The sequence below is a fragment of the Pelmatolapia mariae genome, linkage group LG20 (assembly GCF_036321145.2).
Source record: "Pelmatolapia mariae isolate MD_Pm_ZW linkage group LG20, Pm_UMD_F_2, whole genome shotgun sequence".
Lineage (NCBI taxonomy): Eukaryota > Metazoa > Chordata > Actinopteri > Cichliformes > Cichlidae > Pelmatolapia > Pelmatolapia mariae.
Genome location: NC_086244.1, coordinates 22,258,239 through 22,272,583, shown reverse-complemented (window position 1 = coordinate 22,272,583; position 14,345 = coordinate 22,258,239). Strand labels below are relative to the sequence as shown.

The window sequence follows — 14,345 nt, the reverse complement described above, 5'->3', positions numbered from 1 at the left end:
CTTCAAAGAACATACAGTATTTCTATTGTACACTATCAGATTTAAATTATAATATCAGTATGAATACTGGAGATCCTGGTGTTGGTATCACACTGAAACTTAATTTAATGGTATTTCCCACTCCCAGCTGTCTCCAGATTAGCTTAGAAATGGGTGAAGTCACAATTACACATCCATATAACTGTTTCAATGAGGAATTATGTAATTATTCTCTGAATGCAGTTAGGAAACAGGGTGGAGCTCGCCAATAAAAACCATAACACTCATCCTTCCTGTGTGACCACATTCATGGGGAAATATTAAAGCAAAGGTTAGATCTCTTGTGGTGCTTTGCGCTTTGCTTGTGAAGCTCTGGCTTCCAACTTTTATACTGTATAACATTTTGGAACAATGCAGGCATCTCCATTCGTTGCACGGTGAGTGGGGGTGATTGTCTGTGGCGGGGATGCTTTGGGAGAACTACACAGATGCAGTAGGTGTGTCAGCTCATTAACTCCATGAGACAGCAAAGCAGATTTCCCAAACTGCAGCTCCTGGAGCGAGGAAGTATAATAATGTCAATTTTGAAGCCTGTACTTTTAATTGTTTCGGTGAAAATGAGAGTTCTCCTGCTATGTGGTAACTCAAATGGAGGATGGTGATATAAGAGCAAACTCTTGATCCATACTGAGCTACAGATACAGAGCTCTTCTGCCTGTTTTTCTCTGTTCTGTTCTGGCCCTGCACACCCATGGCCGACTATTGTTACCAGATGCATGTAGAGGACTGCAGTGTATACTCGTGTGTGTGTGTGTGTGTGTGCATGTCAGCAGCTGTCAGGTGGTAATTCTCCAGACGATGGCATTGTCACTAATCAGTGGTGAAGCAAAATTAGATGGCAAAGGAGGGAGGGATCTGCATCCACTGACATTGATCAGTTGATTAATCAGTATCACACTGGCTGTGTAATGAGAGAAAGAAAGCTCCATCAACTCTATCAGCGCCAATAGATCTGACCAGTAAAAACAAACATATCACCCTCTTGTCATCCAGCAGTATGTCTCAATAAAGGCCTGATTTTGATGGTGATGGATCACTGCTGCTGAAGTTGTACATAACATCAACGGCAGTGTATTTCGAGCAGCACATGCCCTTCTAAATGAAATTCTCAGTACTGCAAAGGATTTTACTTTAACTGTGTCAACTTAAACATAAAAAGGTCATTTACACATGATGACATGTTTCTTTTATGCAAAAGGTGTTCCTTCACCCTAATTTTAGTGAAGCTATTGGGATTGACGCTGGCAGAAGGGCTTGCCAATAAAAATCTGTCAGTCTCTGACACACTATGCATACCTTTAGAAATGCTCCAAATTAGGTTGAATGAGAGTAAAAAGCACCATAATTATCATAGTGATTGTTTCCAAAACAATACACTTTATCTCTTACTGATGGAGAAAACTCTATAAATCCAATTATGCCACAAAGCAGTCCAAAAAACATAATTAGTTTTATTTACTAGCAGATCAACTCCTTAAAGCCACCCGCTGTTAATAAAAAGACTAAATTAGACTCTCAATTGGACTCTTACAGTGAAAATTGTGCAGGGATTCAAGACCACGTGCAATGACAAGCAAACAGCAAAGGGAAGAAATAGTTATGCTTTTATAGTTTGATATGTATGCATCCTAATTACAAAGTAGGGAACTTTTTGCAACTGCAGCTGTTGCTAACAATATAGCTGTGGTCTGGGTATCTTAAAATGGTTTACAACATTCGTGTCTTGAGGGGCTCGAGGGCCTGTGCTATTACAAGATGTATAATTTAGCTCCGCTAATCTTGCTCAACAGGACCGTTTGGGTGTGATTTGATCACATTTATTTAACAGCTCAGGGTAAATATGCAAAACACTGCACTACTATTGATGTACACTGAGTGAAATGTTGCTAAACTTTGATTTGGGAAATATGTGGCATTGCTTTATTTCTAACCTCTGCTGGCTGTGAAAAAAATGCATAAAAAGTACTTAAGACAACCACATCAGTTCTACTTTTGTCACGAACATGTCTGCTTTTCTAAAGAGTTGACCAGGAAAATACGCTCACTTGTGTTATGCCTGTATTAACTCCTTGTTACATCAAATATCTAACCAGCCAATGGTATCAACATAATGCATTTAGACATATAGACATGGTCAAGATGAAGAATGGGGAAAAGGGGATTTAAGTGGCTTTCAATGTGACATGGCTGTTGGTGCTAGACAGGCCGCTCTGAGTATTTCAGAAAGTGCTGATCTACTGCGACTTTCCCACACACCCATCTCTGAGGTTTACAGAGAATGATCTGAAAAAGATAAAATATCCAGCGAGTGGCAGTTTTTTGGGAGAAAATGCCTGGTGGATGCCAGAGGTCAGAGGTGAATGACCAGACTGCTTGGAGCTGATAAGAAGCCAACAGTAACTCACATGATCACTTGTGTTACAACCAAAGCAGAAGATCATCTCTCAAATGCACAACACATCACACGTTGAAGCAAATAGGCTACAGCAGAAGAAGAACACCACATCGGGTGCCACTCCTGTCAGTTAGGAACAGGAAACTGAAGCTGCAATTCGCACAGGCTCACCAAAATTGGACATCATTGGAAAACTGTTGCCTGGTCTGTTGAATCATTTCTGCTGTGATGTTCAGATGGTGGGATCATAATTTAGCCTAAATATGTGAAAGCATGTTGTACCTTGTATCAACAACTCAGGTTGTTGTTGGGGGCGTAATGGTAATGTGTATATTCTCTTGGTACACCTCAGTACCAAGCTGAGTAAAGTTTAAATGTCACATCACACCTGAGATGCTTTGTTACCTTCTTGCCTTCCACACCCATAGTGTAGCCATCTTCTGATGGCTGATCCAGCAGGATAACGTGCCATGTCAAGTTCAAATAATCTAGAACCAGTTTCTTAAACTGACATTGAGTTCACTGTACTCAAATGACCTCCACAGTCACCAAACCTCAATCAAGCAGAGAGGTGGTGAAACAGGAGATGCACATCATGGGTGTGCAGCTGAAAAATCTCCATTAAGTGCGTGACGCTATCATGTCAACATGGATCAAAATCTCAGAGAAATATCTCCAGCTGTTAAAACCATGCCACAAAGAATTAAAGCAAAAGGGGATACAACTCAACATCAGCAAGGTACAACTAATGAAGTGGCTGGTTACTGGAGATATTTACGGCCTTTACATAAAGTAAAATTATGTTTCTGATATCAGTTATAATGCTTCATTCTGTTTCATTTGCAAGGGAAAGCCGTCCTGATGAGTTCCTATTTTGGGACAAGAATGCTATCAGCTAGAGTGGACACCCTGTGGTGCAGTTTGAAAATCAGATTTGAGACTGACATTCTGTGCTCTACTTAGGATGCTGCACATGCTTGAATAAAAACACTTAATCATACAGCTTACCCTCTGTTTGTCACTGTAGATTTCTTCAAGTGGACATAGCTGACTGGGAAAATACCCTGTGGATGGAGGACAGAGCAACGATGTTATTGGGTGTGACAGGATTACATGTCTAATTCTCCAGCACCATGTGACCAAAACTATTGTGTTATGTTTGTGTTATTAGGTAGTCTATCCTAAACCGTGTTAGCTGCAGCAACTGGAAATTTTTTTAATTCATTTTTTTGCTGGCAAAACATTATATGCTGAGAGAAGTGTAATAATTGCTTTACATGTATTTTTACATTTTCTGCTGTGTGTTTAGAATTCCTGTGCAAAAGAATGGAGAAAAAAAGTGCAGAGACAGGAGGCAGAGCAAAGTGCAGGATACCTATTGTGTGTTGGCTTAGCAGCAGAAGGGCACGAGAGACTGAGTGGTGCTGGCTGCCACCCTTGCAGTTCATATTTCTTATTCGAATCTACCAGATGTGAAGAATTGGCCACAGTGAGCACAAGTAATTCTCTCAGCTCGGAGAGAGTATGGGGGCGAATGAACGTGGGCAGCGGAGTACATAACAAAATGGAGGGGTGTTAGTAAGAACTGTAAATAGCTGATGAGAGTAGAGAAGGACAGCATGTAGCCACTAACACCTACATTTACCAGGACTGGACAGCATTTGTGCTTTCTTTAAAACACTCCAGCAACACTGCATATTACTTAAGCTTCTGACACTTCATTTTTAAGCAAACTGAGACACAATGAATTGCAAAAATTACCCTCAGCTTTTATCTTTCTAACAGCATATTTGGTATTTTGCTTCTGATGGCATTGCTTTTATTATGAACATGCAACATTTAGGCAACATTTAGATATCTGCTGTTAGCACAATGAGTTTCCGTACTGCTGTGCTGTGGTGAGCAATGATGCTTGCTGAACACTTCCATACTCTATGGGAGGCAGATATATGTTAACCATGTAGTATTGAATTAATGCAGCTATTGATCTCTCTCAGCTGTGATGGCGCTAACTGTGGTGCATCTACAGCCTCTTCCTACTGAGCACATAGCAGAGGATTTATCTTAATAATGACGCCGCATGAACAGACTCTAAACAGAGAACTAAGACTTTTAGATTTGGCCTCTCCGTCTCGCCTTTCAGCTGAACTTTCTTTCTATTTGCACTTCTCCCGTGTAAACTATCTGTGATGTGGATTAGAATTAAACTGAAGTTATTAGTATTTTTTAAATAGCTTGTTTTGGTAAAATGAGGTTAATAACTGCACCATCTGCTGGTTGAAAGGAAAAAACAATTTGAATCGTCCACAGAATTCTGCTCATGGAAGCCAGGAGCGGTGCATATTTTACTGCCATATTTAAAAGCACAGCATATGATGCACATAGAACATATCTCTATTGCACTTTTTCTTTTCTCGTCATCATATATTCTTTATTTGTGAATAAAATGTTAAAGCTGTTATATATCTGCACCATAAAGTCAGAACATCTTGGTTAAAATGTGTCTTTTTGAAAGCACCTCTGGAAAATACAGGTCAGGAATCTTCTATTTTTGTCAAATCAAAGCCATATTCGATAAGTTCATCAGCCATTAAGGTCTTTGTTGTCTAGACACGGTTATTTCTGGTGATGCACATCTTTCATATCGCATTATCATTCACAAAAAACAATTAAGGCTTTGATAAAAGCTTCGTGTGGAGCTCACATTCTATTGCAGGGCAGCCATTTTTATAAATGTGTTCATGACACTTGATTTGTCTGCTATAATCTTAACTTTACTAGTCTGCAGTCTTTGAAAAGTGCTGCATTATTAAAGGAGCCCACACTTGCAGAGATATAACACATCGACTGCTAACAGTGTCTTTTTGCCTTTGTATGCAAATAAAAATATGAGTCTTACAATGCCTTATGCTGACCTAATTTCAATGCAGAATAGTGAAGGTATGGAAATTAACACACTATTAAAAGTGATTAAAGATGCTCTAATTACCTTGATAGAAGGCTTCTTGGTAGAAAACCCTCTGTACCAGCCTAAAGAAAGAGGAAAATTCACATGAGAAAGGTTCACCCTCACAAAAAATAACAATAATATAATAAAATGTTAATCTTTCAAGTCTCCATTCTGCTGTGTGTCTCCATTGGTTTGAAGAGTTTCAAAGTGAAATGTTTTAACTCATGGTCTGGATACTAAATAGTCAATGTAATTCCCATGAAATAAACAAATCTATGACAATAATATCTAAACTATCAGGCTAGCTCAGCATTATATGCTTTGTAGACTCAAACAATATCAGTTATACAACCATCTTTCAAAAAATGGTAATAAGTTGTTTAATGTAAATAAAAACAAAATGCAGAGATTTGTGAATCATTTAAAAGCTAACATGCCAGTTTACAAACTGAGACAGTTTATTGGTTTTCACAGTGTATTGAAGGTTTTCCAATGACAGATTTGGAGTCACTGAATATTGGTTTTCAACCTTTTTCATTTTAATGTAAAGAGATTTCTCCAGAGTCACAGAATCTGTTACTAGTAATAGAAATAATCTGGCTATGATACAGTTTTTACATTTGATGTTATCGTAGTTAATGGTTTGCAAGTCAATCTGTTCAAAAGTAGTAGTGTCTGTAAGATTTACACAGGGTGCTAACTCTTTTTTATCATTTTGCCTTGCAGATTTTTTTCACTGTTTTGTGGAAAATCAAGCTACCATATCTGGTTAATCACCCAATAAACCAGACTAAGGGTTAAGACCGCATCAAGGGTATGAGTCAAATTCCTGCCATCTATGTCACTGCAGTCTCTAAAAGATAAGCCTCTGAGTTATTATTTGTTGACTGTTTTTGATTTGAAAAGAACAATTGTTCAGGGAGATAGGAAATCCGTCTGGAACCAAACAACCCTTTATAAAAAGACAAAGTAAAGTGTGCTTCACAACCTTTACACAGTTAGCATCTGCTTTTAAATTTATTTTGCAAGTGTAATGTTGTTTTATTTCTTACCATCAGATAGTGTTTTGTTTTTTGTTTATTTGGCCCAAAAAGTAGTGACATTACTCATTCTAAAAAGTAAACAGCAAACCCAATAAAAGCACGTAATAATAAACTAGTTTAGATAACTGAAAAGGAATAAGCTCCATTATACATTCAGTGTTGACATAAGAGACCAGGCTGATTTTACCTTCACTCTTTTCCAGGATCTGTACAGTTTCCCCAATCTCCAGGACCAACGCCTGGCATATTGGTGACCGGAAGTTGCAGATTACTGTGCAGAACAAAAAAAGAACGAAACAAATTATTAGATATCAAGTCATGAAAAAGCATTTAGCCATACAGCACTTTTTATATAACTGCTGTTAACAAAGGTCACATCACAGATTAAGATCTATGCTTGCTTTCATCTTTGTGGCCTCTGATTGAGCAGGGAACATCCCTCTTCACTGTCATGTCTTCACACGGCATGTGTTTTGGGTTGTATCGGGGCAGTCAATGCATCGTTTTAATAAGCTGTTTAATGCAAACATCTAAACACAGTGTCACACAGGAAGCACTGCTTAGCGAACTGTAAACAAGCTCCCACCCTGAAGTGGGTAGTCATTTTAATAGGCAATTAATTCTTAAGCGACCTGATTTTTTCTTATGTTAAGTTAATTGAACTATCCCAAAAATAGAGCCCACATAAAATGCTAAGTAATATGGCTAAACGGTGATTTATCACAAGTTCTTATTAGCAGAAATCTTTCATGCCACCTGCTTTTTTTTTCGCTGTACCAGCTTCAGTAACAGCCACTGACTCAAACGCTGATGACATGATTATTCTTTGGGGAGAAGAAGCCACAGTGAAGGCCTTAAAAATTGCATCAGCTCTGGAGCTGGATTTTGTCTCTGCAGCACTGCAGCTCGGCAACATGAGCCACGAAACAAACAGTATACAAGCCCCAGTAAAGACAAACTTGTTTAATAATGACCGCACTCCGCTGATGATTTTAAAAACCTACAAATGGTGGCCCTTCAAGGAGAGTTTGGCGTGAATCATTATGCTAATGAACTAGCCAGGGGAACCAGTGAGGGGGAGGAAGGGAAGGAGGAGCTTGAGCTCAGCTCCGTTGCCTGTTTGAGGATAGCGAGTGCTCAGTTCCTGTGCTCGGGTAACTATGGCAACAGATCATCACAAACTGGAGGGCTTTCTTCACTGTAACTGCTGCAGGATCAGGGCATTTTAAAATGGCAAGCTTATGGATGCTGCATTGCACTAGAGTTCAGATGTATTAGGAAGAGAGATGGGCAGACTCAAAGAGCATCCTTGTCACCTTTTCCGTTCTGCCTCCAGTCAGGGCTAAGTATTTCCTATTTCAGAGTCCTATTCTTTAATGGACTCGATTTCATTTGAATTGCAAAACCTGCACTCACAGCATCTGAAAACTCTTCAGCGGAGGCCACGTCAGAACAAGATGAGATTGTCATGTTAGAGAGAGTTGGGCACAGAACGCAGGCTCATATTTTCAAAGTCCTCCCTCACAAAACCTCCAAGCTGTGTAAACACACAGACACACACTTGTTTCATTGTGCCTAAGAGCTGCGGAGCATTAGCATATCTTCAAAACATAACCAACAAAATTCAGCTTCAGACTTCGACATGTTGAACGTAGGATGTTGGAAGGAATGACGGGACAGGGAGTAGAAAATGTTGGCAAAAAGCAAACATTTTCTACTCCACAACAGTATACCAGCCCAGACTGTCCCTCTATTTAGTTGAATTCATGATCCACATGGCATCTGAGGGCTGCTATTGTGTAACCAGTAAATCATTGGAAGGAATTATGGGGATTGAGCACAGCAGGAGACTCCTGCTGTCCTCTCACCTACATTGTTCCATGTATGACATAAATACATGTCGATTCTTCCATAAGAGCCACCTGGTTTCATTTATTTGTCAGCTATTAAACACATCTTTCTGAAAGTTTAGCTTTGGGAGTCTAGCTTCTAGGTTGTGACTTTCAGAGCTGAGTGAAAGCGCAAAAAGGATTTTCATAAATAATTTATAATCAGCAGCAAATGAATGAAAATGAGCTCATGGCTTTATCATTCTTTCAGAAAGTGTAAACGCAGCAATTTTCCAGAATAATGAATTCAATCTAAGTTAGAAAGAGAACCGCACAGACGAACGTACATGCTTACTGTATTGCATCAACAGGCGAAAATACAAACTCAAAGTGGCAAAGCTTTTAAGAGTTCAGTATTCTGTGTTGGCACAGAGAATGAAGACAAGCTGCAGTTGGGTTTCTATGACAGCACCCAGCCTTCATCATAAACACCTCACATGTGACAAAAGAGGCACTATCCTTGGATTATCTTATGCAAAAAGTTCCAGTGTTATAGCCATCAAGCATCACACTGGTCACCTACTACAGAGAATCACCGAGGGGGAGTAGACTCAAATTGGAGAATATGAATCATGCCATCGTGAGAATCGTGAGACTCACTCACACTTTTCCTCTGTCGGGCCATTACTTTCTAACCCCCTGCTTTTCACCAGCAGTGCTGCCACCAATGGTGTGTAGGAAAAAGGCTAATATAATCAGAGAATGTGGGAACAGACTCAGCGTGGTTTTTGAAATAGTAAGCTGACTGCATGAGTGAACACCAAAGTCCCCTTTGACTCAATCCTGTAGTGACGCAGTGTAAAAGGGTCTTTCAAGCAATGATTGCAGATAAATGTGGCAATTGAGAACCCCAAACTTCCAACCCATCCACATCTCCACAGTGTTAAAAGAGAGAATTATAGCACCACAAACACTTTGCCGAAGTCAAAACATTTGTCATGTATCAGATCTGGATCAGAAAAGCAAACACCAATACTAATGAAGAGGTGTAAATCCAGATTAAAAGAAAGGATAGACTTATTTAAAGCAAACGTATTTAACTCTTGCTGTTTTAAATTCATTGCAATAATACACTGAATATGTTTACACACATTAAATGAACAATTTTCCACTGAGTCTGAAACTTCAGGAAGGTTAAAATACCCAAATCCGTTTCTACTAGTTGTGTAGAAAAACCAGAATTATGATAAAAATGACTAAACATTAACAGACCATTAAACATGAAAGAAAAACGTGTTGTGAAACAATGCAATAGAAACAGTACAAACAATGATTAAAAGTTAAATATCAACAGATATTTTTTGTGTGAAATTGGCACATTCCCAGAAATATGGATGCTGTGTTTAGAATTTATTCGTTTCTCGGTGTTGCTGTTTGCTTGTCCATTTGTGTTAAAAAACAGTAAGTCACATTTAGAGTTTATCTGCTATCAGTGACATTACTAGCTGAGATGACAGGATATGCACTCCATACATAAAAATATTTTACTCTACACGCTTGTTTAGCATCAGTCTATTGTGTGTTTGTTTAAGTCTCATCTTTGACCTGTTTTCCTTGTCTACCCTTCTCTTTCCTGTTACTCCTGAGACATGTCTATCTCTGAAATAAAATCAATTTTCCCTTTGTACAACAGACGAAGGAGATGCTTGTATTGCTTCCAGTGTAAACACTGACTGTTGCTGTCATGTGCTGAAAAATGTTTCACTGCTATATGTAATAGAGTGAAGTTTTAAACAGAGCCATATGGCCTTGCTTGAGAAGCAGTGATAGACACATACAGTACCTAACTGCATGATGGCCCGCAGGGGAGAAATATTCTGCAGAGAAGGTGGTAATGCCATCAAAAACCTGCCAGTACAACAGTAAACACTGTTATGGATTATAAATTGTCTGCTGTATTTTCAAACAACTGAGTGCTAATGGCACCACTGTAGTGAGAAATGTTTTATCAAAGAGGACACTGTGCTCATCTATGCTGCAGTGATGGCGTGAACTTATTTACATGTGTTTCCTTTTGCCTTTTAGTTCCAGTGAGCCATAACAGGTAGAACGTATGCACACTATGGAAGTCTTGCTTTCCTGGATTGAATAGTCCTGTCCCAGATCTCTGGTAAGTTAAAAATTACACAATGGTCTTTGGGCTTCGCCCACTGAGTCATGGAGTTCAGCACGACTTGAATGCACACTCACTTGCTGAGACACATTACTGCACCGAAGTCTTGCCAACCAAGCGATTTCTGCCACAGAGGCAGAGGAGCATTTCACTATATCTGCTTCCAAATTAGTGTCCCAGAAATCTAGCCATGCCACCCAACTGCAGGAGTGTGTGTAACTTTTAAATGCCTGTGTACACGACTGTCACACCATTAACAATACCTATTTTTATTGTTTTATTGCTAGTGACAAGTTAGCAAAGGGACAAGAAAGGAAACGTAATAATGAACAAGCTGATCCTGTGGCCGTGATGAAACCACGAAACGCTCGCTAGATCGAGCTTGCTAAACTTTCCACTGCAGATGATAGGAAGGGTGGATGAAACTGGAGAAATGCTACTTTGGGCGAATGTCTGTAATCCCACTGTCAGCTGAACATTATCTCTGTCTTTTATTCTGTCATGAAAACATTTTATCCTAAAGTTGTCTGTTTCAGATGACAGCCTTGACTGCTTGATTATTTGGTGCTTTGCATCTGAGCCACATCCATGTAGCCACAGATGAAGACATCTGATTCATTTCTCATGTGGGCAGGTACTGACTTGCAGTCTGAGCTCTTTCCAATTAAAGTGTAAAGGAATATTGCTGCCTATATGAGAAAAATCCATCAGTGACTCATTTGCGCACAAGAAAAAGAACATTTTCAGCTTGTAGGAAGAAAAGATTTCAAGAAAACTAATTCTAGGCTTGTGATTTAACAGTAATCATTTCAATATTATGTTATTGTGTCCTCACATCCTCGGAGTTATGTTATATCACAATGTTTTAGCATAATGACTTGTATTTTTAGCTACTTTTGACAAACTGAGAACTAATTCCTATCTGAAAAACAAGGCAAATTATTATAAACGTAACTGTGCATTAGAATAAACTACACTGGCCATTTTAAAGTAAGGGTAAACAGCACTAGCAGATATAGAAACAAAAATTTCCGACATAAACACAAACAAAAAACAAACGATGCGGAGGCCAGGATTTTAAGAAAGCCATTAACGTTTCATGAGGGGTCTTCAGCTGCCTCCTTTTAAATGGAGCCTGTGAAGATAACAGAAAAAAGAAAGGCCCGGTTGGCTGCTGACGGACCACATCTCTGTTTCATATCTGCGCATGGTAATATGGGTAATATGAGAAAATATTACACGCAGTGACATAATAAGGCAAGGAGATAGGGGGAAATGCAAAATGGTGCCACTAATACCACAGATGAGGCAGGAGAGGGACTGATAGCAGGCTTTTGGAGCTGTATTACCATTTATCGCAACAGTTCAGCAGCGTGGGCTTCATCTGCAGTGATGCCGGAGAAATACTGAACCTCGCGAGCCAGCATGTTGTCTGAGGCAGAGGGGGGATATTCACCGGAGTGATGTGTTCAGCTTTCACAAGGTACAGTGTGTACTGAGTAGGTACACGGCGGCTATGCTTCCCCGCATTTCAGCACCGTGGACAGCGTCATCTCCAGATTTCAGCACCACGGACAGCGCCAGGTCACTCCGCACTGACTGGCGCGGAGGCTGCGCCGAACTGTTGCTTCCCCCCCACCAATACAAAACTACCTTCTCCTCCCCTGTTAAAACACCCCCACCCCTACATGTTTGCGCTTGGAAAAGTACTGCAGTGATTTCTGCGATGGACGGAAGGATGGAAGAACACGGGGACGATTAGATGCAGCAGCTGGAAGTGGCGATGTTATGGTAGGGCTGCCGCTTGGGGTTCTCCGCCTGCGGTCTTTCTGAAACCATCATGACCAACGCAATGCCTCCAAAAAAAGTGTATATGTGTGGGCGTGTGTATGAAGGGGGGAGGGGGGGGGTATCATGTGCGAGTCAGTACGAGTAGCCCTGCAAGTATAAGAAGCAGCAGAGCATCTGGACATGACTCATTCCCCTAATGAAAACCCTCTGTAGTGTATTCTCGCTATGGTCACTTCGGGACTCAACAGTCAATTTATAAACACCTTCCGGGATCTCATGACGGCATCTTTTGCATCCACTGGTTATTAAATCGTGTACAACTCGCTTTTTTTCTCCATAAAATGTTGTCATGAGCCCAGGATGCTGCTCACACATTTACACAGTCGGGATCAAAGTACACGCACACACACACACACACACACACACACACGCACACACAGAGAAAATGTAAAGAGTGGTACTTTGCAGTCCCTGTTGCTGCGGCAGCAGCATGTCAGTTGTTGTTTTATTGTTTTGTTTGGTTTTTTTTGGGGGGGGGGTGGTTTTTTTTTTTTTTGTTTGTTTGTTTTTTTGTCTACAGGTAGACTTCAGCTTCACTCCAGCCTACACCTGTTGGAGGGACGCAGTCACGATGCCCCCTCGTGGTTTCAACACGAATTGCGCCCTCCTCCCATTACACGCGCTCGGAAGAAGAAAAGGCTAAACCGCTACCTTGACGCATTTTTATATATGTGTGTATAAAACCCCCAAACTAAAGACTGGGAGCGCATTTAACGGGCCGCCTGCGGTTGTGTAAAGACCGTGATGGCATCTTTAAGGTGGCTGGTTGTAGGCTGTATCATCCCACGCAATTTCCCCTTTCTATGCAGGCACTGTGCGTGTATATCAGCCATTATAAGTCTGTGTTTTTCATTTGATGTAATGGGCTTAATAGTATGGGGGGAAATCAGGCTGCATAGCCAATGCGGGATTTCGAAGAACAAAATTTGGGTGTTTTCTCTAGTAAAAACTGTCATCGAGAGGCTGAATGAATAAAGTCAAGTTTAAAAAAAAGAAAACAAAACTAGAAACCAAACATCGTTAATTAGCATTGAAAAGGTGTTGTCGACTCACCAACTCCGATTTTCTCCTCTTCAGTAGGTATCCACATATCTGGTTATTTTCCCCTCGGTAGAGCAAGCCACATTATGTCGATATCGTGAGATGATGCTGCTAAAAATGAGAGCTCAAGGCTACAAATTATCCTGGTTGCTCATACATGGGACTACATGTCTCGACCGGAATCAGTATCCTGACGTTCGTGTGTAGAAGGGGGGAGGAAGGACCATCAAAGCCTCGATATCTCAGCTCTATTATGTCCCGGCGTGTGTCTCTAGTCTGATGCAGTCTCGGTGTCCACCTAATGTAACGCACACACGCATATACGCACGCGCACGCGGTGAGCGGTTTTTTGCTCTCCACAAAAGAAATTTTTTTCTCTTTTTTTTTTTTTTTTTTTTATTGCAGACGCATTTCAGCTGGAACGGAGAGATTCGTTTTCCTCGAAGCTTATTTATTTATTTTCTTTGTGCTTCTCTTCTTTCCTCGGGTTTCATCCGCTCAAGTCTGTCTCGTCCACAGAGGGCTGCCCAGCGTGAACGCGCGGGATCGCTCGGTAATTAGTAGGTAATAGGTCGCGATATTTGATCACCGGTCCAAACTGCCGAGTTGGTGCAAGAAAATACTGAGAAAACTGCAATATACCCTAAGCTGCGCCATCTTCGCGGCCGTCACATGACTTGTTTTGTCAACACTGATGTGTCAAGCATTTGCAAATATATGCACGATCTCTCTCTCTCTCTCTCTCTCTCTCTCTCTCTCTGCATGGTACTTTCATCCATCAAAAACACAAACTGCATTTTCTCCTACTAGGACGCTCATGCTGACTGGCTGGCAGTCTGCCTCTCTTTGTGTGTGTATGTGTGTGTGTGAATGTTTTATTTTAGTGGAGCTGTTGGGCATAAAGAAAAGCTCCCGGTGATGCACATCAGGCCTGACCATGTGGGGAAGTACCTCCTGGTTGAGTCATTTCAAAGAAACGGACCCACTACCCGCGATGCTTTGTCATAGTGCAGTCATGCTCCCA

At 40.6% G+C, this 14,345-nt stretch overlaps 1 protein-coding gene across 3 annotated transcripts in view; it reads right to left on the bottom strand.

Annotated features, from left to right (window-relative positions):
• LOC134618000 (dedicator of cytokinesis protein 3-like) overlaps window positions 1-13,998 on the bottom strand; it is a 51,804-nt gene extending 37,806 nt beyond the window's left edge. For all 3 annotated transcript variants that reach the window (XM_063463135.1, XM_063463136.1, XM_063463137.1), the window contains exons 1-4: window positions 13,334-13,998; window positions 6,615-6,698; window positions 5,424-5,464; window positions 3,443-3,498 (exon numbers count right to left, since the gene is read on the bottom strand). In XM_063463135.1, the coding sequence (XP_063319205.1) occupies window positions 3,443-3,498; window positions 5,424-5,464; window positions 6,615-6,698; window positions 13,334-13,370 (218 nt within the window). In that variant the 5' untranslated portion in view covers window positions 13,371-13,998. The remainder of the gene's footprint in view (window positions 1-3,442; window positions 3,499-5,423; window positions 5,465-6,614; window positions 6,699-13,333) is intronic.
• Between the last annotated feature and the right edge of the window lie 347 nt (window positions 13,999-14,345).